General features: G+C 38.6%; 1 protein-coding gene across 8 annotated transcripts in view; it reads left to right on the top strand.

Moving 5' to 3' along the window:
- LOC107718656 (activating transcription factor 7-interacting protein 1-like) overlaps nucleotides 1-23,328 on the top strand; it is a 48,131-nt gene extending 24,803 nt beyond the window's left edge. For 2 of the 8 annotated variants that reach the window (XM_016525883.1, XM_016525899.1), the window contains exons 2-14: nucleotides 15,600-15,662; nucleotides 16,362-16,971; nucleotides 18,157-18,335; nucleotides 18,900-19,046; nucleotides 19,168-19,242; nucleotides 19,465-19,526; nucleotides 19,978-20,039; nucleotides 20,153-20,818; nucleotides 21,454-21,488; nucleotides 21,596-21,653; nucleotides 22,016-22,105; nucleotides 22,221-22,249; nucleotides 22,372-23,328. In XM_016525883.1, coding sequence (XP_016381369.1) covers nucleotides 16,368-16,971; nucleotides 18,157-18,335; nucleotides 18,900-19,046; nucleotides 19,168-19,242; nucleotides 19,465-19,526; nucleotides 19,978-20,039; nucleotides 20,153-20,818; nucleotides 21,454-21,488; nucleotides 21,596-21,653; nucleotides 22,016-22,105; nucleotides 22,221-22,249; nucleotides 22,372-22,830 — 2,466 coding nt within the window. In that variant the 5' untranslated portion in view covers nucleotides 15,600-15,662; nucleotides 16,362-16,367 and the 3' untranslated portion in view covers nucleotides 22,831-23,328. Of the gene's footprint in view, nucleotides 1-2,617; nucleotides 2,725-2,807; nucleotides 2,853-4,259; nucleotides 4,284-7,666; nucleotides 7,684-8,028; nucleotides 8,106-8,481; nucleotides 8,563-15,599; nucleotides 15,663-16,361; nucleotides 16,972-18,156; nucleotides 18,336-18,899; nucleotides 19,047-19,167; nucleotides 19,243-19,464; nucleotides 19,527-19,977; nucleotides 20,040-20,152; nucleotides 20,819-21,453; nucleotides 21,489-21,595; nucleotides 21,654-22,015; nucleotides 22,106-22,220; nucleotides 22,250-22,371 lie in introns of those variants that run through there. The other 6 variants (XM_016525852.1, XM_016525863.1, XM_016525871.1 and 3 more) reach the window with 6 other exon arrangements.
- The last annotated feature ends 1,022 nt before the right edge of the window (nucleotides 23,329-24,350 follow it).

Here is a 24,350-nt window from a genome sequence, read left to right on the forward strand (position 1 = left end):
TAGATGTGCTTGAGTTCTCTCACGACTAATCATGAGCTACGCTTGAGAACCGCTGCATTGCTGATTAGTTTTTTTTCCCACAATTGTATTTTTAGATCAACAAATCTTTGTGTGCCTATGTGTGCGCACATTTGTTAAAGGTGAGGTCACTGATTAGAGGAGATGCTGATAACCTCTGTGCTGATTGGCAGATATGTAGGATCTCTGAGTAAGTGGACCCCAGACAAGTAGTTGACACCTGTTTGGAATTCAGTTGTAACTCAGGCAGTTGTAACGACCATGTTAAGAGTGTCTCTCCCTGCCAGTCCTTATAATGGTATGATCCAAACTCTCCCAGTAATTTTCCGTTGTCTGCTCTGATGAGTTACTTGGTAACAAGAGCTACACTGCAGTAGAGGTCTTCTCTGGTCCTAAAATCTGTACCCGACCCGAATCGACCGAATCACTTCTTACCCGAACCCGACGTGCATAAATAATTTTTTTTTAAAGAAAAACCTGACCCGAGACAGACTCGATTAAATTAGACCCGAGTCCGACAGCATTTAATTTCGAACCCGACTGGACCCGAACGTAAACGGCATTGATGTGTGTACAGCCTGCAGCCCCGCAGTCAATCAGGAAAAATCCTGGTGCCCTGCTGACTGACTTGGCCGCTTCTCCATTACTTTGATTTATTTAACATTTATTAAATTTTTTATTAGGCTACTTTATATTAGTGCCAGCCTGATGGATACAAGTTATTTCTGAGCTCGGCTTTCAATTGTGATCAGTCGATTTGAAAAATAAACATGACTGTTTGATCAAAAATAAATCTATAGCCTAATAATTAGAGCCCGACCGATATGGGTTTTTTGGGCCCGATACCGATATTAGGGAGTAAGAAAAGGCCGATATCGATATATCGGCCGATATTCTTTGTGTACCTGTCAAAAGTTTGGACACTTTCCCATTCGTGTGTCCAAACATTTGACTGGTACTATATATAGGCACTTTGGATAAATGCAGAGCACTAATTCCGAGTACTTGGCCACATGTCACTTCATTTTACGGTCGAATAAGCCAACGCTTGAATGCTGCTGCCTGAACAAGAAGGGATCCCCGAATTTGGTGCGGATTCGCCGCGCCTTTACGGAGATATGGCCGTTCAAAGTTTCAATGCGTTCCATCCAGGTCGCCAGTAGCAAACAATGGAGCACGCTCTGCTGGACAAACTAAGTAATTACACCATTTCAAGCATTTTATCTGCGTTATATGTTCTGTAAAAAAATATTAATATCGGCGGCATATTCGCCGATACCGATATATCGGCTAAACTATATATCGGTCGAGCTCTACTAATAATTCATGGATTCACTAGTGTTGTCTGCAACCTGATCTCCGGCGAAAGGCTTCTGCACACAAAAAAGAAAAGCCCTATATGAACAGGCAGCATAATGAAGCGAGTGGATTTTCCTGATGGATCTTATATCTGTAACATGATTTCTGTGTGCGAGGTTACAAATGTATGCTCCTTTTCTATGTGCTTTCCTCACTTAACACGAAAGTGAAAGTAGCCTACGCATTCGGGATAGTTTAAAATAATTCGAGTCTAATCGGGTCCATTTGGAAAAAGCATGTTTATTTTAAATAACCGAGGCCGCTAATACCGAACCCGACCCGTGTCCGAGGTACTTGTCGAAGTTTTGGACCCAAACCCGCTCGGGTTTCGGGTCGGACCTCGGGTTTTCGGATCCAAGTGGACCCGTGAAGACCTCTACACTGCAGTGTGACTGTGCTCTAGAACTAATTTCAGCTGGTTTAATATTTTGAGACTTGATTTATATTGGAACAGTTCTCAATTTTGTTTCATAGCATGTCCACTGTAAAGTTAATTTAGAAAGGAAAAAAGTAAAACCTGAATAAATTAATGAATTAAATTATTTATTTATAAATTTTTTTGGTAACACTTGTTTTTTATGTCTTGCAGTTACGTGTATGCACATAGTACCGGTCATTTCGGTGCAAAGTATGTTAATATATGTATTGATAGAAATTAGTAGAATTAAATAGTAGAACCCCTGTAAAAATCCATGGTACAGCCCTAGCTCTGCTCATCCCACACCTCTGCTCAGTTTTATTGCCAGGCTTTTGATCGCACGCTTGCAGATTTCTCCTCCAAGCAGAAGGTGGCCTGCATTTGAGGATAGCGGTGTAAGCTCCCAGCTCTCTGTCTTCCTGTCCATGTTTATATGTTTGTCTTTTCATTAGTTTCTCTCTGTGAAAGTATTTATATAACTACACAAAATATGTTAAATCAACTAAATGTAATATTAACGTAGTGAGTGAGGTTCTTGCGATTTAGAATTAGCATGAAAGTGTTAGCCAATGATGCATGTTTAGCTATGTTACGACTTTGCTAGCGTTTACTTTAAGCAGTAGATTGGTTTTTAATCAGTTGATTTTGGCAGATGTGTTTCAGGTGTACTTAATCTTGCATCTGGAGCTTTTCCTTTCAGCAGCGGTTGGGTCCAGCCCCCCTTAGCACACCTGCTGGTAATTTACAAGATCCTGAGGACCTTGATTAGCTACCTTGTGTGCTTGTTTAGAGGCCGAAAATAAACTATAGCAGACTAGGCCCAGGGATCCTCAAATCTGACCCACTTTCCTGCAGAGTTTAGCTCAATCCATTATCAAACAGACCTGACTATGCTAATCAATGTCTTCAGGATCATTAGAAAATCACAGGTAGGTGAGTTTGATCAGGTTGGAAATAAACTTTGCAGAGCATTGGCCCTCCAGGGCAAGATTTGAGGAACCAAAGGATTGAGTGAAATTGAGCACCCATGTGTTACAGCTTGTCTATACTAAAAGCGGTAAAGCTGCACATCACTTTAAAATGATTGTTAACTATGGATCAGTTAGTTGTAAACTCAAAACTAGTTTTTAGTGAAGTAACAATAAAAAAAACAACTACTTGCAGTGATAATCATTGATATAAAATTTGTATAATAATACAATACAATACAAATAATAATGTCCAGAGACATTGCTGCTACTCCATAACTATCATTCGCTGTGCACAAGGTGTTGAAGGTGAGGAACACCTGCATGGATTGAAGAGACAACCCTTTAAAAGTGTTCCATTAATACTCCAATGCAGAAGGATGAAGCAAAGCCAGAAGACTGAAGTATGATCTGATAACTCAGAAGAATCCCAGGAGCAGCCCCCACCTGATGTGTCAATGGAAACCATCTTTGTTATCCAGAAGACAAAAGACCACCTCTATCACGTGACATCATTTGGGGGGATAACAAGGCTTGAATGTCTGAACACACTGTGTTCCAACACAACCTCAGTACATCCTTGATAATCCAGCATAATTAAAATTTTCAATAAAATTTTAAAAGCAAGAATTTCAGCTCCTGTGTGGATGAACTGTTGGACATACCTTGACGCGAGGAACCAGAAGAGTCAGACGTGAAGGAACATGCTGCATGCAAGCTAAACACTACATCAAGCAGCCCTGAAACTGGGACACTTTATTTTAATTTTGTAATTTCTTCCTGTGATTTGAGCAGCTTCAGGTTTTTTTTTTTTTTTAGCTTGGCAGCAGCCGAGCTGGTGGCCATGTTGTGTTATTGCAGTGCAGAGCTGCGAGTATAAAATGGCGGAGTGGGGGGAAGGGTTCTTAAAGAGACCTCGCTGTAAGTCTGGCTCTGAGTGCTGGCTGCAGTGTGCAAGGTTTACTGTTGTTGTGCCGTGTTTGGTTCAAGTCATTCTAGAAGGATTTTATAGGCTTTAATCCATTAAATATTTCATTTCATGTACTTGTATGATAATTCTGTTAGTTTTTGAACATAGTAATTCAACACACAACAAGGAAAATCTAGATTCGTTTAATATAAAATTCAATCTGGTAGCTTGAGCAGAAACTCAGTTTAGACCGACACATGAGAGAGATCTACAACCCACAGCTAAGCCAGTCTGAACTGGTTTCAGCTAGTTTCTGCAGGTTGCGTCTGTGATTAGCAGGCTGTGCGTACATTAGCATTACAAGAGGAAAGCTGTTTTTTTTTTCCCCTTAAAGGAAGTTATTGAAATGTTAGTTTTTATGAAGAATTCAGGTTATGTTGGTACCTATTTCACTAGTAGCACTCTCTAATACTACTTTGCATTTTATTTTTGGCATGGATTAGCTCCTCCTAATGTTTGTGCTGCCCTGCAATTTAGAAAATGGGATGTTCCATTCCTTCTCAGTCAGGATTGGGTAGGATCTTGGCAAATCTTGTTTTTCATGTTGACGGCAAGTAATTTTGCAGCGATTTTTCAGCTGTCATTGTTATATACAGATTTAGGAATCTGTTTTGAATAGTGGTTAAAATGCATTTAAGAACTTCTGTTATATATTGTTATTGCAATATAATTTTGCTATAAGTTTGATTGCATCATATAATAATTGCTGTTAATAGTGTTCGTCGTCTGTTTGATTACGTCTTTAATTGATTTTTCCGTACATTTCTGCCATATGTACGTAATATGGCCACATGTCATGCCATAAACTGACAGTCACCACTGATAAGCTACTACTAAATATTGTAGAAACTGAATTTTCTGTAAAGTTGCTTTGCAACGATTTGTATCGTAAAAAGCGCTATACAAAAACTTGAATATTGCACACTTGCAAATACCACAACATTTACATAATTTGTATTTATTAATCACACACAGGGCCCTCCTTAGTAAAAAAAAAAATAAAATAAAAAGTGACGTGACATGTGGCCAAGTATGGTGACCCATACTTGGAATTAGTGCTCTGCATTTAACCCATCCAAAGTGCACATTTATGCGTTGAGGCTGGGCCTGGTGCGATGTGGGGGTGGGGCGGAATTCCCCCTTCGGTCCATTTGCCGCGGGGCCCGGTGTGACTGCACCAGTTGCACCCCCCCTAAGGACGGCCCTGGCCACACAATACTGAAAGTCAAAAATAAATAAAAAAATAAAATTTTTAGTATGCAAAATAATGTATACCAATATTATCCAAAATCTTATAGACACAATGTAGATCTGGCACTCTTATTTCCTCAAACTTTAGCAAAAAGAGATCTTCTAAAAAGAGATCTTTTCTTTTACACATGGTATACTTTTTTTATGTTGCTTATTGCTGTAGTCTGTTATGTATTTATTTTGTTATTTCCATTGCTAACAATATAACTGACCTGAATAGCTGCTTTTAGTAAAGCTATAAAGTAGAGATTAGACTGTGCACTGCCGTAGTTTGTTAGTGTTTTGTTTATTTAATCAGTAATGTTTTTTTGTAGCTAGATCAGCACAGTTTCTCAGTGTTCAAATGATTCATGGTTTCCCTAGGGAAAAAAATATCCAAACAGCAATAATGATAATGAATATCTTTTAAAACTAAAATTCCACTGGCCAATTTTCAAAGGCAAAGATTTTATTTGTTTTGACTTTTAAAAAAAACTGTAAAATGTAATAACCTGGCTAATGGTGAGTGAGTGAGCTGGGATCTGCTCCAGTAACATTTACTTGTACTGAGATGCCAACACAGAACCTGCTATTGTTTGTCATGTGAAGTCTTAGTCAATTCCATTCTCTGTTAATTCTGAGTTGGACATGTCTAACTTGACAATGAGTCATTAAGTCAGTCAGATGTTAATTCATCGAGTGAGTCATTAGACTCATTCAATCTGATAACTCGACTCAAGTTTGAAATAAAAATGTTTGATTCATTACAAAGAATCAAACATTTATGTTATCAAACACAAACACATAGTAATTAGTTCACACATCAGACTGCAATGTTTCCAGTGCAGTCAGCGAGAATCATGCAGTAGAAAGATGTTGATTTTTGTTTCTTTATAGTATTTGCATTTTGCAGTTCTTGGTCTTTCTCTTCACATTCACTTCAGATTGTGAGCTCAAAACTCAACTATAATTGTTTCCTGCCGTAGTGCTGTAGATTCAGCAGCAACGTGTCGCTGCCTCTGATTAGCGGTGCAGAAGAATCTGTGGCTACTTATGCAGGGTAAAATAAGCATGTGGGGCTTCATCTAGAGAAATCAAAAACACGTTGGATACACTGTGTCCTGAATTCGTATGAAGAACAAAACCGATATGAATGATCATTTAGGCATAAATTTACTGAGATTTCAAATTATTTTTGTAATTTGTGAATTTGTACTATACTGAAATGGCTATATAGGCTCAGAACTCACTCTGAAAGCTGGATTCTGATTATTGAAACTATTGTGGTTACCAATCTGACTAGCAATTCTGACAGCTAGTGCTACACAGGAATTGCCAAATTCCTAGTTGTTGAGAAGCAGGTTGGCATATGCCTCCATTTAGATGTAAGCTATGATCTGTGAATGCAGCAATACACTAAAATTAAATCATGATTGTATGAAAATTTAGGCAGTTTTAACATGTTCTTCCTTTTGTATGCAAAGGACCATGAATTTTCACACCCCTCTTTTTAGAACTAGTGCATTCCTTGCCTATTACTTTCAACAGTTTTGACTGCATGCTATGCAGCATTGGGGAGGGTATTTTTATCCATGATTTTTATCCACACTTAAATATGACCGCTTTTTTTAATCGTATACATCAATATTTTTGTGCCTTTTTTTGCAGTGCGCAATTAAATAAAAAAACTTGCAGTTATTTTGAAGAGTTTGTCTTGGCTTGTTAAATCATGGCAAGGTCTTGTAGACTATATATATATATATATATATCTTCTAACATTTTATCTTCTACACTAGAAAAACAATACTATTACATTTACTAATCCTTATATAAAAGACAAATACAAACATGGTAGAGTCCAACCAATGCTCCCCTCCCCCCTCCATGTACTCTTTGTGTGCTCGTTGAGGAAAGGTGCCTAGACGGGCTTGAGTCACGACTAATCATGGGCTACGCTTGAGAACCGCTGCATTACAAGTTAATTTCACAAATTATTTGTATTTTTAGATTAAAAAAAAAAATTACTGTGTATATATTTCAGCACCCAGTTGGCTCTGATTGGAACACCTCACTGCTGTTTGGCATGCATAAAAACCCACTGATTAGTTGGACCCCTGATGGAAATGACCTGTAGTGAGTGTCTGTTTGGAACTCGGACAGTTGTAACGTCCAAGTTAGGAGTGTCTCCCCCTCTCAGCCCATATAATGGTATGATCCATACTCCCCAGTAATTTTCCATTGTCTGCTCTGCTGTTACTTTGCAGCGAGAGGGTGGAGCTAAACTGCAGTGTGACTGTGCTCTAGAACTAATTTCAGCTAGTTTGATATGTTGAGACCTAATGTATGTATGTATGAACAGTTTTCAGTGTCAATTCTGTTTCAAAACATGTCTGTTTGTCTAAGCTAATTTAGTAAAAAAACAAATCTAAAAGTAAACCCTGAAAAATTTAATTGCTAAGAGAACAGTCTTGTTTAGTTCCTTTGGAGTTATCAGTCTAGTACAGTTCATTTGTCAGTGTCAAACTCTGTATATTAGTGTGTTCAATATTTATTAACATAAATAAAAGTAGCACCCCTGTAAAATCCATGGTACAGCCCTAGCTCTGCCCCTCCTCCACCTCTGCTCAGTTTTACTGCTAGGCTTTTGATCGCACGGAGGCTAGTCACGCTTGCAGATTTCTCCTCCAAGCAGAAGGTGGCCTCCATTTGAGGATAGCAGTGTAAGCTCCCAGCTCTCTGTCTTACTGTCCTTTTGTTTCTTTTCATTTGAATGTTTTTGTGAAATGTGTGGTTTTTATTACTAGATTGCACAATGTATCTACATGTAATTTATTGCAGTGAGAAGTGATTGCGATTTTTATTATTTTTTTGTTTTGTTTTCATTAGCGGAAAAATGCTAAAAAGCATTTTTTGCTTGTTTGTTTAGAGAATACGTATTTGGCTACATAACATGATATTGATGAGTGGTCTAACGTGTTAAAAGTCTATGTTGATTAACCAGTTAGTTCATGGTACAGCCCTAGCTCTGCCCCTCCTCCACCTCTGCTCAGTTTTACTGCTAGGCTTTTGATCGCACGGAGGCTAGTCACGCTTGCAGATTTCTCCTCCAAGCAGAAGGTGGCCTCCATTTGAGGATAGCAGTGTAAGCTCCCAGCTCTCTGTCTTCCTGTCCTTTTGTTTCTTTTCATTTGAATGTTTTTGTGAAATGTGTGGTTTTTATTACTAGATTGCACAATGTATCTACATGTAATTTATTGCAGTGAGAAGTGATTGCGATTTTTTTTTGTTTGTTTGTTTTGTTTTCATTAGCGGAAAAATGCTAAAAAGCATTTTTTGCTTGTTTGTTTAGAGAATACGTATTTGGCTACATAACATGATATTGATGAGTGGTCTAACGTGTTAAAAGTCTATGTTGATTAACCAGTTTATTTGTGTTTCGGGGGTACTCTGTCCTGAGATTTTCCGTTCATCTGAATTTAGGCCCCACCCTCTTTTAACTCACCTGTGGTAATTTACAGGGGATCCTGAGGAGCATGATTAGCTGGTTCAGGTTCTTTTTTGGAACCAATCAGAATCTTCAAAACCAAATCTGCACAAAGGTAAATCTTTAGTAGGATTGAGCACCCTTGTGGTAGCGCTAACGGGCCTTTTCTGTTAATAATATAAATGTTTTCAATTTCTGAAGTATAACTTTGTAGATCTACTTAATTAAAATATATAGATTAGCCAACCATGCATAATTAATGTGTAGAGAATGCTGTTCTATAACTGACTCATCAAGCACAAGTCGTCGAAGACAAGGAACACGTGGATTGAAGAGTACCTATAAAAGCGAAGAACTCCAGTGCACCAGAATGAAGCAAAACCAGAAAACTGATGATAATACAGCGCAGAGGAGCAACACGCACCTGACGTGTCAATTGAAAAATCCTTACACTGCCCAGAAGACACAGAAGAAGACAAGGTCACCTCTGTGTTATCACATCAGGTTGTTTTGTGGGATTCAAAGCCTTGGTTGATGGAAGACATTGTTGGTGAAACCTTCATGAGGATGGATTGAAAGCCGCTTTTTTTTACGTGAAAAAATCAGCTGCTGGAAACCGCTACAGTGTTAGGAACCAGACAGAGTCAAACGCATGCTCTATGCAAGTTGGCTAAATGAGACCGCTTGTGAAATCAAGCCACTTCATTTAAATGTTATCGCCTATTCCGGTTTACATCATGTGGATAGTACAACTGCAGTTGTTTAGCTTGCCAGAAGCCGAGCTGGTGGCCATTTTGTGTTATTGCAGTGTAGAGCTGCGAGTGTAAAATGGCAGAGTGGAGGAGGGGCACTTAAAGCTATGTTGCTGTAAGTCTGGCTCTGAATGGTAGCTGCAGTGTGTGCACACTTTACTGCTACGTTTGGTTCCTGTTATTCTAGAGGAGTTTAAGCTCCATTGCCTGAAATATTTTCCATTTCACGCATCTGAACAGCAATTTTAGTACAGTTTTGAAAGTGCTGAGCAAAGATTAAATAGGAAACTTGAGAATCGGTTCATTTATGAGAAAATAAAATTGACAGCTTGATCCGCTGATTAGTTTAATTGCTTTACTAGAATCCTCCCAAGTGTTTTTAGACACATGAGAAATCCGTGAGGTGTAAACTCGTCTCAACTGGTTTCAGCCTGTTGCTGTCAGTTGTGTCTGTTATTAGCAGGCTGCGCATAAAGTAGTTGCTAGAGGAAGCTGTTTTTATGCAAACAGTTGTTGTGATTGAGGGTTTTAAGATGGATTTAGGTTGTTTTAATGTTATTATTTCACCAGTGGAACCCACTGTTGTAAATATTACATATTCCATTGCCAGTCGTCTGCACTTGTACTTGCGCTACATTCTCTTAGCAGCTTGCGAACCTACAGGAAATCGCTATTAAGGCATGATGTAGTTTTAAGTGATTTTAAGAATAAAATCCACTTTTTCACTAGTGAAGGGAGTTTATTTGGTGCTAATATAGTATAATGAAATGCAAAGGATGAACATTAGGTGTGTGACTAATGCTTTATGAAATGTAGTTTGGTCTCCTTATTAAAACAGTTTTTTTCCTCAAAGCTATATCAAATCAGTTTTCCGAATGAACTTTTAATGATAGCCACTAGGGTCTTGTGAACTAAATATTTTTAACTGTGGAATAAAGATTCTTTTCTTTTAAAATAAAAGAAAACAAGCCAATAGTTATATGTACCCAACGATATTAGCAGTGCTGTAATAAGAAATTCAAAATACCAGAAAAGTGAGAGCAGTGTAAAATATGTAGTATAAAGCTCAAGCTAGTGCAAAACCATAGCGAGCAATGAAAACAATGGAGAGAATGAATCTCATTTTACACCCTGACAGCATACGGTTTCTTTATTGTTCTCATCATAGCTGCAGTATTATGCTCCTTTTTAAAAAATTTTTTTTTATTCCCATGTGACTATTCTTAATGAAAAGGCACCACACCTCCATATAAAAATGTACAGCTTCAGATTTTTCTGATTTAAAATCTTGGTGTTCTGCCGCCGCATTCAAGGCCTTCATCAGACATTAGGAACATCGGTATAATATTACATGAATTTTTTAATTGATTAGAATTATTTTAAGCTGTCACAGACTTGCTTATATTCAACGTTCTGCATCTCCACATCCCTTTTAGTTATCGTACGATCCATGTCTGTCCTTTTTTTTTTTTTTTAATACCTTTTTTCATTACCATTCTTCAGCAGTGGGGAGGAGTGAGTGTTCTCACTGAGTCTCACCCCCAGTAAAATTTAAGAACTTCTTTCCCTTTCCCATTTTACACTTTTTGTGTGTGGGCAGCAATTTTTGCTGCAGCACCCGGGGAGCAGTTGGGGGTTTGGTGCCGTGCTCAAGGGTCTCACCTCAGTCGTGGTATTGAAGGTGGAAGAGAGTACTGTACATTCACTCCACTCACCTACAATCCCTGCCGAGACTCGAGCCCGTGACCTTTGGGTTATAAGTCTGACTCTCTAACCATTAGGCCATGAGTGCACCGCAAGTCAACACGTTTGCATGCATGGTAGATTTGAGGCAAAGAACTCTTTCCCTTCCATTCACACTTGGGGGTGTTCCTTGAGTTGAGTTGGCTAGACGTGCTTGCGTTCTCTCAAGATCATAGGATGCACCTGAGAAGTATTAGGTTCATTGTGTGTGTGTGTACCTTTGTATGTTTATTGATTGTGGATGCCGCCAAAATATGTTAACACAAAAGGGACATTGACAAGCTCTGTGCAGGAGACATGTGTCGTGCAACTAGATTTTAACGCCGAACGATCTTTTCTGTCCACTCTGAAATGCAACAATCACATCTAATCAGATTAGCATGTGGTTTTCTCAGTTTGCACATTCTCTTGCCCTTGCAATGTATTTGCACACTACTGCTGAATGTCATGACTCTAAGAACACAAACCTTGTGTTTTCAAGACTTCCATGCTGCTTTTCCAGACAGCATCATTTTTCTTAATATCCTTGTGGATCTTGAGGTATTTGTTGCATCAGATTTTTCTGAAAATGGGCGGAGCTACCCGATAATATGCATAAAAAAAGGAAACCAAGAGACTGGCGAAATGCAGTGTGGCTTGTCATGGCTAAGACAGAAGTGCAGATTAATGTGGAAGAGCGCATTGATCGTGTCGCGTCTGGTTAGGAAACCGTGTCGGACCTCTGACTATGTGGAAACTCATCAGTATTTACTGTCTGTTAGGAACTCAATCAGTTGCAACAAATGTCGTAAGGGTTTTACGAGATCTGTAAAATCTGTTGTGCTAATTTTTCTTTTTTAATTTAAGACTTGTGTGGAAATTGACAGTAGACCTATCAGCCATTTGAACTAGAATTGATTTGTTTGGATAATGAAGGTCCTTTTCTTTGTTCTCATGGACTGAATGTAGGCTTTTTTATGCCGCCTTTGTCACTTTTATTTATAGGCACAGTAGAGAGAGGAAAGGATGGGGAAAACAGGAGATCAGAAAATGTCACGAGCTGGATTAGAACTTGCATCGGCTACATGAACGCTAGAGTTAAATGTGTCGAAGCACATACGCTAGCTGCTACGTCTAATAAAATGTAGTTGGTGACTTTTAGTCTGGTTTTCAGGATAGTTTTACGAATGACCCTTTACTAGGAAAACAATGAAAAGAGTATTATAGGGATTTGTTTCCCATTTAATCAGCTTGCCTTTGGGAATAGCTCACAAGAAAATCCAAAATTTAAGCAGAATAAATTATGCGTTTTCATGTGATTAATCACAATCACAAAGAGACTCACAAATTTCTGCAGAGGTGTGAAATGCTCATGAGCTGTCAGTGATTCAATGTGACTCACCTCTTTTTGTAAGAAGGAATAGTCAGAAGTGATCAGATATGCTAAACATGCTTAATTGTCTGGCATTGTATATTGAAGATGGTGGCTATAGCTTGTTTTGTTGTCAAAAGTTATTTACATTTGTATGTGACGGCATTTTTTACCTTTTACCTCATAATCCTGTTCTGTGCAAAGCTACTGCCAAAAGATGTTTGTGCTGTATAGAGATTACTACGGAGTTATTCACTGAAAAATATGCATTTGAAAAATCCATATAGGCAAATTATTATTTATTGTATGTTTAAAAAGCAAAGGAGATTCATTTTTGCTGTGCTCCCTCTTGTGTTGACACCTTGTGGTGCATGTGAAGACACCCCTCCTATGTTGAAATGGTACGATCCACATAGCAGTAATTTTCCACCCTGTTTTCTCTGTGCCTGCAGCAGTGGGGGAGGGGGCAGTTTTTCTTTCTTGCTGCTGAGGTTTTTATTCTTCTTTATTTTCCTCTGATTTCTAAAGGTTTTTGGTTGAATGCCATATTTTGGAACACCTTTAGGTTTTAGAATACCGCTGGTCGATCAGTGAGCTTTCATGAGGTGATGAATCATCTCACAGTCTCATAAGGAGTCAAAAAGTGACCTTTTGTTTCATATAACGCTGTCCTGTTGGTTGTAACGCTACAATTGTGTGTAGCTACAGTTTTTTTTTTTTCTTTTTTTCTGGTTACAGCCAACACCTTACAAAGAATGTGCTCCGCCTCTCCGCACGCGAGATCCCTTCCCCCTCCCGTTCTCTCTGTCTCTCTCTGTTCATCTTTTCTGTGTTGTGTGTGTGCTTTGAGCTAGTTGGGAACTAGGCATGCTCCTGTTTTTTCGCGCTCACTACTAATCAAGGCCTACTCCTGAAGACTACACCTCAAGGTTGTTTTCGAGCTGTTTTGGTTCTTAAACAATTTTTTTTTTTTAAATTCACATTCACATTAAATAGTGTTTCTCAAGATTAATGGACTTTTTGGTGGATTTTTTTTTTTTTACATGAATTCTAAACGTTTTTTCATCTTTTTGTATTATTGTGGACGTTGACATTTTTGCGAATATTTTTATTTTTGCGTTCGTTTTGGCCGTTAGTGAGAATTTTGCAATTCTGACATGATTGGGATCGTCCATTTTACATTCGACTATAAAATTTGATTAATGCTTTGGGTTTTCGCACTAGGAAGTGCTGATTGCGTGTAATCCGTAAACGAATGTAATTCTTTGCGATCTTTTCATATTTAATGCTTTTTGCTAGGAACGATTGTGATTTATTATTTTAGATTTAATGGTTGCTTTAGTTTAGATTAAAAAATTTTTTTTTTTTTTCTTTTCTTTTTTTATACCTGAAATCATTTTTCTATGGTAAGCTATCAGGCAGGTATCGACCTTGTAACTTGTGTTCAAGACGAAGTATGATGTTTGTTTCGCAAACAGTTCTTTACTGGCAATCTGCAAGAGGTTGTTTTTGAAATCAGCTTTGGTTGAAAGTGACCACAAATTCTGTGGATTCAGGTCTGAGCCTCAGGATGAGGAGTAATGTAGAACTGAGCCTGGCTTTACACCGCAGCTCTGGCGACCATTTTGCAACGAGTGGGAACCTCAGCGCTAATGTTTACAGTCGGGGTGGGGGAGGGCCACAGTGAGGCTGTGCGCGGTGATCAGCATTAGAAGAACAAGCTTTCCAGAAGCTAGCAGCCATTTTTATAAAATGAATGTCCTTTTTTATGGACATAAAACTGAGGAGATGGAGGAATACAGAGATGCATTTTATTACGGTTTAGTTTTTGTCACATTTGTCTGTCCTTTTCGGGTTGATGACATGTTGGAATATGAAAATGTTACTTGTTTTTCTTATGGGTTACTAATGGCACCTTAATTTGCTATCTCTCTTCAACTGACTTGACACCTTCATTTGTGTCTTGTACAGTCTAGTCACCTGTCTTGCTCCTGACTCAGCAGTTTCGGAAGAAAAATTAGTCAAAGCTATAAAACCTTCAATTGAATTACGTAAATCTTTTTCGTTGTTGTCATTGATACCAAACCTCGGAGGAATGGCTCTTGACAGGTGTTGCAAATGGTCAAGGAGGATGAGATTTTGGTATATAATATAGAAGCCACATCATTTACACCTGCCAGGATGATGATTGTTAATGTGGCAGTGCAGCAGCAATGCGACGTCCTGTGGATTTATGCTTGCAGCTCTTTGCAAGATATTTTATGGGATGTGTAGTAAAACAAAGAAGCTGAGATGAGAATAACTAAAGTAAAGTTGATATGAAGCATTAGAATGAAATCAAGACAGATTAATTGTTTGCATCCAGGAAGATGCTTTGATGCTAATAGCAAGCTAATTTCAATGCTAGCAACTTGCTCAACTCTTATTCGTGTGAATATTGAAAAATACAGGAAACTGCTTATTGTAAATATTTAGTTATTTTGAGTTTTTACTGTATTCTGATTTATATCTGTTTGTTCTGGCTGAGAGGTGTCCTCTTTAGAAAAGTTTTAGCGTTTGATGCTAAAGTACCACTATTTTCAGGCAAGACTATTTTTCGTGCATCACATCTTGAGTTTATAATTAAGAACTATGCCAGGTGGCTATTCTTTGTGTACTATTTTTAGCTCTGAGAGCAATGAATGAGAACACCACCATACCATAATTAGTTTTTAAATTTAAAAATCCCTGTCCTTCTGTAAAATTTGGTCTTTTTAGTTTGCAAATAGGTTTTAATATTACCTTGACTTATCATAACAACAAATCGCAATGTACTTCTGTACCACATATTGTGTGATGTACTGATTCTTTTCTAAAATAAGTGTTATCTACTTGTACTTGCAGGATGTCGCCAGCTTTATGAGGTTTATTTTTTAGCTCAAGTTCTTTGTTTCTCTCTATAGAATGTTATTTTTACTCTGCTTCCAATGAGTTTATCATATGTGATCTTTGTCATAACATTTGGTTGCAGATTCAGCATGGATTGTAAGTCATACTCATAGAACTAAGGAAGTATGTCGACTAGATTACTAGATAACCAAGAATATGTCAGTGCTCGTGTGTTACGTTAAAACTATTATGATTGCATAACATTTTGAGAACAACTGCTGTACTTAAAAAGGAACTGAAGGATGTTTGAATCAGGTTTTCAGTTGAAGAACTAATAGTTAAACACACAAAGTCATGCAGCAGAAATGAGTTTGAATATGTGCAAAATAATTTCTTACTACATTTAAAAACCTAATATTTCAATTTTTATTTTTTTAGGATCCTCAAGTGACTGGCTTTCAAATCCATGAACAGGAAAGTACGAGACATCACAGAAGCCTGGTAAGACAAACTAATGTCTTTTTGTGAGTAACACTTGAGACTGAAGTACTAGTCTAGGTTAAGTCCGATAGTAGCTTTGAAAATCTGCATTATATAATGAACTCCTCTTGTCGCTAGCAGATTCTGTAGAGTGCTGCTCTCATTGGTTAGGAATTGCACCAATCACGTTGAGGGGGAGGACACAAAGTCTGCTCTCAGGATTCTGAAATCACATGCACTGCTGACTGTTACGGCCCTACCAGCTCGCTAGTTATGTCAATTGAACTGAGGAAGGTTATTGGTTTTCGTTAGGTTCAACTACATTCACAACAGATTCCAGGTGGTTTGTGAACTTGTTAATCAGAAAGGTGCTTCAGCGCAGACTGATAGTGTGGGCAAACGGATCTAAATAGTTTAGTACTTTTACTTTGACAATTTTTTTAGATGGTAGTTTAGCCAAAGTCTTAGTCCAGGGTTGTGGTTACTTTTTTGTTACAGTTAAAGAAAGCTTTTGTGATCGAGGCCAAGAGAAAATTCTAGAACAGCAGGAAATGGCATTTAGATGAGTGACAGTGACACCTTGTGGCCACACTTCAGTTAAAGCACTTTTACTTAGTCAGATTAATCAAATGTGTTGAGTACTGGATGGAGTTTAGCTAACTAGCCTGTTTAGGATATCGAACATTTGTTTGACCATATCCTCCCACCATTTTTCCACAGGTGAAAATGGAAGTTGCTGTACCAGAGGAACCTCAGAAGAAAATCTTTCGTGCACGCAAAACGATGAAGATGAGCGATCGGCAGCAACTGGAAGCTCTGCACAACACCTTGACAACCACCACCTCCTGCTCTGCCTCTTACTCATCTTCCTCCTCACGACCTCAGACACCACTGGTGAATGGCGCCCACACCGAAAAGGAGAAAGAGAAAGTCAAGGAGAAAGACTTGAATCATAAAGAGGCCGAATTGATGTCACCTGCCCCTGATTCAGCTCGCGGTTCCCCTTCTCCATCTTTCACCCTCTCTCGATCCCCTTCTCCACCCAACACACAAACTACCTCGCCTTCTATGGATCTTGACGACCCCCTTGTGGCTGCCGAAGAGAAAAAGGAGACAAGCAATAAAAGTTCCTCCTCTTCTCTTTCTGCTTCCCCCTCTGGGTTGAACTGTGATCCAGAGGTTAAAGAAGGATTTCTGTGCTTAAGCGAAGAGGATGAAATCCAAGCAGACAAAGATGAAAACAAGGAGAGTAGTGAGGAGGAGAAGATGAATGAAGATGATGAGAAAGAGGACCAAAAAGACGAAAAAGGCACTTCTGAGAACGCAGGAGGTGAGAATGTCTAGAAAATCAACCTGCCTGCAAACTACTGGTCGGTCGATAATTTCAGGGAGGTCAGATATTAATTGTCACTCTTGCATTTCTGTACAATTTATTTATGGAGACTGTAAAAATGTTCTCATGTAAATATTTAAATCAGACAAGTAAAATATGAGCTTTCCAATTTTTTTTTAAATCAAATAGTCTTGTAAAAGACTTTCAGGCGATTAGAGATCAACTAGTAATTTTGAGAATTATTTTGCAATCATTAAGTAGAGGAATGGTTTACTCAAAAAATGAAAATTCTTACATTTACTCACCCTCATGTTGTTCCAAACCTATATGACTTACTTTCTTAAGTGGAACACAAATTTTGAGGAACGTTTTATCTTTTTTTTTTTTTTTTTTTGGCGTTAGTTAAAGTGGTTTAAAAAACACTTGACCCCATTGACTTATTGTATGGACAAAAAAAGCTGCAACGTTTTTCACATCATTTGTGTTTTATAGTAGAAAAAGTCAAACTATTTTGGTACAATGTGGAAGAGTATATTAAATGAATTTGTTGAAGGTTGAACTATGCCTTTAAACTTATTCTATAGACTCAAAATACACTGAACAAAATTATAAATGCAACACTTTTGTTTTTGCCCCCATTTTTCATGAGCTGAACTCAAAGATCTAAGACTTTTTCTATGTACACAAAAAGCCTATTTCTCTCAAATATTGTTCACAAATCTGTCTAAATCTGTGTTAGTGAGCACTTCTCCTTTGCTGAGATAATCCATCCACCTCACAGGTGTGGCATATCAAGATGCTGATTAGACGGCATGATTATTGCACAGGTGTGCCTTAGGCTGGCCACAATAAAAGGCCACTCTAAAATGTGCAGTTTTATCACACAGCACAATGCCACAGATGTCGCTAGTTTTGAGGGAGCGTGCAATTGGCATGCTGACTGCAGGGAATTGAATGTTCATTGCTCTACCCTAAGCCGTCACCAAAAAGGCGTTTCAGAGAATTTGGCAGTACATCCAACCGGCCTCACAACCGCAGACCACGTGTAACCACACCAGCCCAGGACCTCCACATCCAGCATCTTCACCTCCAAAATCGTCTGAGACCAGCCACCCGGGTTTAATCATTTTGAGAACCAAAGTCTATAATTGCCTAAACCCTTCCTCTGCTTCTACTCCACAGCAGACAACAGTCCCCCTGCTGGTACAAAGAGATCATTGTCTGAGGAGAAAGATGAAGATGACAAAGAAATCGAGGAGGAGAGAGATGGAAAACGAGCAAGGCTGGAGGGTGAGGAGCTGGAGGCTCAGCTAGAGCTGAAAATCACAGCCAGTGCTGGGAGCCGCCATAAACTGGAGAAGGTTTGTTGTTTATTTTTTTACCTGAATCCTCGCATTTATGCACAGAGTCTCTTATAATGTACAACAGCACATTTTCATATAAAAAGATGGGATACAGAGATACATGATTACAGTAAATGAATCTTACAGGGATAGTTCACCAAAAAAAAAAAAAATCTGTCATTTACTCACCTTCTTGTCGTTCTAAACCTGTATTCTTCTGTTGAACATAAAATAATATATTTTGAAAATGTTTACTCATCTTTTGAACACAAATAAACGTGTTCTGGAGAGACACGGTTGCTTTAATTTAGGCTTTTATAAGCATATGGTAAACTGAGAACAAAACGCTTTGGTTCTCACTTGTCAGAATTTTCCTGTATGGGTGAACTAACCCTATAATTCTGAGTTTTGGGGAGAATTTAGGAAATTGTCTGTAATAATAGATATTGGTAGATAACATTAATGATAGACATCCAAAAGTCTTCTGTAAGAAAAGAGAAAATTTAGCATGATTTCCAGGACTTTCCAGGCTATCAGATATATGTAGTAATAATAATCTTTTTCTGTCTCTTTTCCTATTAGATGGTACAGCAGTTAGTTGAGGAACGGTTACGGGTGCTGCAGTTGACTGTATTTGACCGAAGCATAAAAGAGCTGAAAGAGAGAGTGGAGAAGATTGACAATGCAACCAAACAACAGAATACGGTGCAGCATTTTAACACGCTACAGGTGAGTTTTGAAGTTTTCAAATACAAGAATGAATGGTATTGTACATCCAATAAAAACAATTAAAAGAAGGGAACTGTGAAACTTGATACTTAACATCAATAAAACTGTGTTGTCATTTTAGGCCAAGATTTCCCGGCTGGCCAAAAAGTTTGGTGCTGCTAATCAGGCCTCGGAGAACTCAAAGAGAACTCAAGAGGTAAGAGTGGGAATCACTGCTAAAAAATTTTAGTTATTGTGTGATTTGGTCAAAGTGGTTTGGTGAAAAACATTATGGGAGTCATGGGATAAGGATGTAAGCCAATAATGGTCCTTATCCATAAATATAATACTCTTTTCACTGATTGATTGCAAGCAAAATGTGCTTTTGAATGATTAGTTTTCTTCTAACTTGAAATGCACTTTGTTTCCTGTTAATCAGGCTCATGCTGCCTCCGCTGCTGCTCAGGCCAACAATGCAACCAACATGACTATCCCGCAACGGTAAACATATGACACATCGACCTCTATTCATCTTCACAAGATCATGCCATCCTTCCTCCATTCCAAGACATTACAGTCATTTGGTTTTTTCAAAATTAATAAAATAAAAATAAGACGCAAGTTCAGTGGTCAAAAATGTGTATCTAGTGTAAGTTTATATAGAAAATCAATGGAAAAGCAACACAGTGGAATGCAAGAATGCATTTTCTGTGAATTGCTCTTAAAACTGGCCAACATCTAGACAGTTCACCATCCTTTTTCCACAATGGCTGAACAAAGAGCTAGCTAGCCACAAACGCCTTCTAGACGCCCTTTTGGCCACAGACTAATTTGGAAAAACTGCACATATTAGCGCTGCGCTTTATTCAAAAAGCTTAAGTAAATAATATTTGAAATGCTTGTGTTATTGCCATTATTTTAATGTTTCCCTACCATTTCTCTTCCTTTACAGTACTGTTAAAACCATGATGGATTCCAAACTGTCCAGTGCACCCGCTGGTTCTAATACACCTGGTGAGCTTTATAAAATGCTTACAACATTATTAATTCTAGTTGTCATTCTAATGCTTTTTTAAAAACTCAAATGATTAGAATAATTACTCTTTTTTTCTTCCTTCGCCCCTCAGCAATCCCAGCCCAGCCCAAACCTCTGTCCACACCGACTACACCAACCTCCTCCGCACTAGCTTCTCCTGCACCCATTCTACAGATCATCTCCACAACTACAAGCTCCACTCCCTCATCCACCTCTTTGCCTGGCCAGTCTCAGACAGGCACCCTACTACTTAAGACTGGACCCAGTACAGGGGTCATGACTAGCACCCCAGCAACATCAGGGGGTCAGTCAGTGTCTATTCAGCCGCTTTTGATTCAGCTGCCTTTAGCGATGGCAAATGGGCAAAGTGGGGCATTGGTTAGTACTGCTGGTGGTGTCGGTTTAATACCGGTGTCGTCATTATCTACGGTTAGTAGCAACAATAAGGCAAAGATGACTACACCTGCCACCACCTTCATCCTTCAAAAGCCAGCAGGCAATGTTGTTTCATCTTCCTCGACATCGTCAGCTCCGGCGGTATCGTTAGCGAGAGCCGTGTATCCGGGTGGCACAGGGACCGTTAGTTCACCCAGCACAGGGATATCCGTGACAACAGCTCGAACACCTATGCAGTGTGCTGCTGTCGTGGGAGTGTCTACAGCGGCCTCTTCTCCAGGAACCACAGGAGCTGCGGCGACAGGATCAGCAGCAGCTGCAGCTGGTCCACCATCGGCTTCCGCACTGGCCTCAAAGACAGGTATAAGAGAATGTCTATCATGCGGGCACTTTTTTTTAATAATATCTGCTAAATGGAAAGTGCGGTAACACTTTAGTACAGGGACCAATTCTCCGTATTTACTAGTTGCTTATTAGCATGCCTATTATTAACATATTGGCTGTTTATTAGTACTTATAAAGGTTATATGACCACCATATTCTACATACCTAAACTTACCAACTATTAATCAGCAAATTAGGAGTTTATTGAAGCAAAAGTCAATAGTTTCTTAATAGCGAGAATTGGACCTTAAAATAAAGTGGCCAAAAGTGCTTTATTCTGTTTTGTAATTTTTTGTTTTTTCCCATTGAGGGATATAACACAAAATGAATGAATATTTAAAGCATGGAATAATACATTATTAATTAAATATATTGAAATGGCGATTAAATGTAGCAGTATGTTTTCATTATTTTAGTTTTTGAGAATTCGGAGCATCTTGATTATTGTTGTGACTATAAAACTTGCTGTCTCGCTTAGTTATGTATATTAATTAATTAAAAATAATAATTCTCGCACTGCTTTTATTTATTATATAGTATTATGTAATGTATATTTTAAAATGTTATGGGCTGTTTCATAATGTAATCCCATTAATCTTTCATGTTTAACAGATAATCAGGCCTCAACACCGAAAACACCCTCTCAGGTAAGCAGTGTCTCATTGTAAACAATGTGATGTTTAAAATGTTATTGCAAATACCACTTTTGTCAAAAAGTGCAGTTTTATACTAAATTTTATTCCTCTCTCTACAGACCGGGCGTCCCAAAGGTTCTGTGATAGATCTGACTGAAGATGATGACGATGTTCAAGGTAAAACACAGCTGCTCTTTATTTCTGTATTGCAAGGTGCAATCACATTAGTGAAATTTTACAGGAAAAAAAAGTCAATTGTTTGTTGTTAGTGTAATGATGTATGAAGAAGCACAGCTCACACAAAAGTCACTTTAAAAACAAGAGCGTTCTGTTGGTGAGCTTTCACCCTCACACGAAGCTCCAGATTGTGCGGATTCCTACTGAAATCACTAGATTTTTGTAAAAAAAAATGATCTAACCAATGACTTGAGGATCAAGTTCAACCCAATATTCGAATCAAGTCTCACTGCAAATTTTTCTCATCCTAGTTATGAGAACCGTTATACTAATACTTTTCTCTTTTTGTGGATGCTGTGCAGTGACTGGAGTCCAGAAAGCCACTGTTTCCCCCATCACTACCCAGCGTGCATCTGGGCCGCCTGCTTTAGTCAGCTCTACCACTAATGCTGGTGAGTGAAAAGTACACCTTTTTTCCCCCTTCTCTCTCCTTTTATTCTACTTTTTGACTGTAGTTATAAAATTCAGAGCTGTATGCTGACATGTTTTATATTTTTCCTGGTTCAGGAGCTCGATCAGCTCAACGTTCCTCTGTGGTAAGTGTGTGTCCATAAAAATGTAAAGAAGATACAAAGGCCATAATTTTAACATTTTATTTGTATTTTTAACACATAGTGCCTCCTGTAATCTTTCTTACCTTCACTCATTGTTCTCTCAGGATTCTCCATCCCGTCCAAGCTCCTCTTCCTCCACCACTCTTCCACCATTACCACTGGCACCATCGCCACCGGCACGTCTCCCACCCGAGGCCGCCCACACATCCCCTCCGCAGCAGCCCCAACTTAAACTGGCCCGCGTCCAGAGCCAAAACGGGATCGTCCTATCCTGGTGTGTTGCAGAAACTGACCGCAACTGCGCCGCTGTAGATACCTATCACCTGTACGCCTATCACCAGGACCACCAGGGGGCAGCATCGGGCACTGGTGCATCGGCTCAGTCACTGTGGAAGAAGATCGGGGAGGTGAAGGCGCTGCCGCTGCCCATGGCATGCACCTTGACCCAGTTTGTCTCGGGATCGACATATTATTTTGCCGTCAGGGCCAAAGATGTGTACGGCCGCTTCGGTCCTTTCTGTGATCCGCAGTGCACTGATGTCATTAACCCTGCGTCATCCTAAGATAATTCCAAACGAGGGTGAGATGGTACAGAAGGACGTGGCCGACGGAAGTATGACGGGAGATTTGTAACGGTTACAAAATTGTTAACTATGTGCAGACCACTGGTTTAGTCTTGCCCTTTGTGTTAGGAATTGTAGGGAATTCAAATAGGTTGTCTAATGCAAATGGAAATACAAATAATCATCAGTGCATACAGACACATACACTATTTGTTTCATCTTTATTTTACAATAAGGAGGGAACTATCAGACTTAGGTTGTGCTTGAAATTGTATTTTCCTTGTGCAGAATGTTCAGAGTTAAGTATTGTTTTTGAATTTCTTTCTCTCTCTTTTTTTATTTTATTTTTTAATAAAATGATAATCATTACGTTGCACAGATGTTCCAATATAGGTCCCGGTTAGCTACAGGACAGGAAAGCTGAGGTGTTAAAGGTTTTGAAATGTTTTTTGTCTGGTACCCAGACACTCCAAAATGACACTCAATAAAAGTATTGATCTATTTAAAAAGGTCTTTTTTATTATTTGTTGAAACTACAGTGTGAATTATTGAATGACATTATACAAGACCCTGTTAGAAATATTTCAAACTGTTGATGCATGAATCTAATGTATAGTCAAAGTGCGATTCTTTTTGTTTCATCACTGATATATGCTTTTAATTATCTGCATGTTTGCTTACCTTTTGATTTATCACTTACTTTGAATTTTTATCAATTGTTTTGCAGTTTCAGTCTAATAACTGAAAGGGAATGTCACAAGAAAAGTTAAGATATCCGTTTGCATTCCCGTTCATCTTAATGCCAGTTCCTTGGTTCTCTGGAAGTATTGGATATGAGTTCTGCCACATGGCTATAAGCTACGTGACTAATGAATCCCTGAGTTCCAGGAAAATTGAGCAGCTGTTGGCACCACAACAATGCCACTGTCCCAAGGCCTTTATTAGCGACTGTCCCGAGATGTGATGTGCAAGGCAACATACAAGAAAAAATACAGTCTTATTTCACCATTTCAAGCAAACAGGCACTGGTAAAACATCTATTATAAAAGAAAAAAATATGAGTGATATGTTGCTTGAATGTATATATTTACACTAATTTTTTAAGAACCGTCTCTGGAACAAAACTAAACCTTTTCAAAAGTTCTGCATTAGTTAACATTAACACACCAATGAACACTTTGTAACAGAGGCAAGGAAAATGGAGTCCAGATGGAGGAAAAAAAACTTACCAGTTATTGTTGAGCACTTGAAGGTTGCAAGGTCAGCATATGTTAGGGAAAAAAAACAAGATTGAACAGAGGTGTTTGGTGCTGTGACTAGATTAACAAGAAGACAAAATCTGATGAAACCTGCTATATACTATTATAGTGTAGCAGCTATTGAATTTCCCCTCAGGCAAAAAAAAAAAAAAAAGAAAAACATAACTTTAAAAAAAACTTGGAAATGCGCAATCAGCTGCCTCAGCTTCTTGGACGACATCCAGGAGAAGCTTCAAATAATTTACATGTACAGGATGGAAT

The sequence above is a fragment of the Sinocyclocheilus rhinocerous genome, unplaced genomic scaffold, assembly GCF_001515625.1.
Source record: "Sinocyclocheilus rhinocerous isolate Xijiao unplaced genomic scaffold, SAMN03320098_v1.1 scaffold1334, whole genome shotgun sequence".
Taxonomy (NCBI): Eukaryota; Metazoa; Chordata; class Actinopteri; order Cypriniformes; family Cyprinidae; genus Sinocyclocheilus; species Sinocyclocheilus rhinocerous.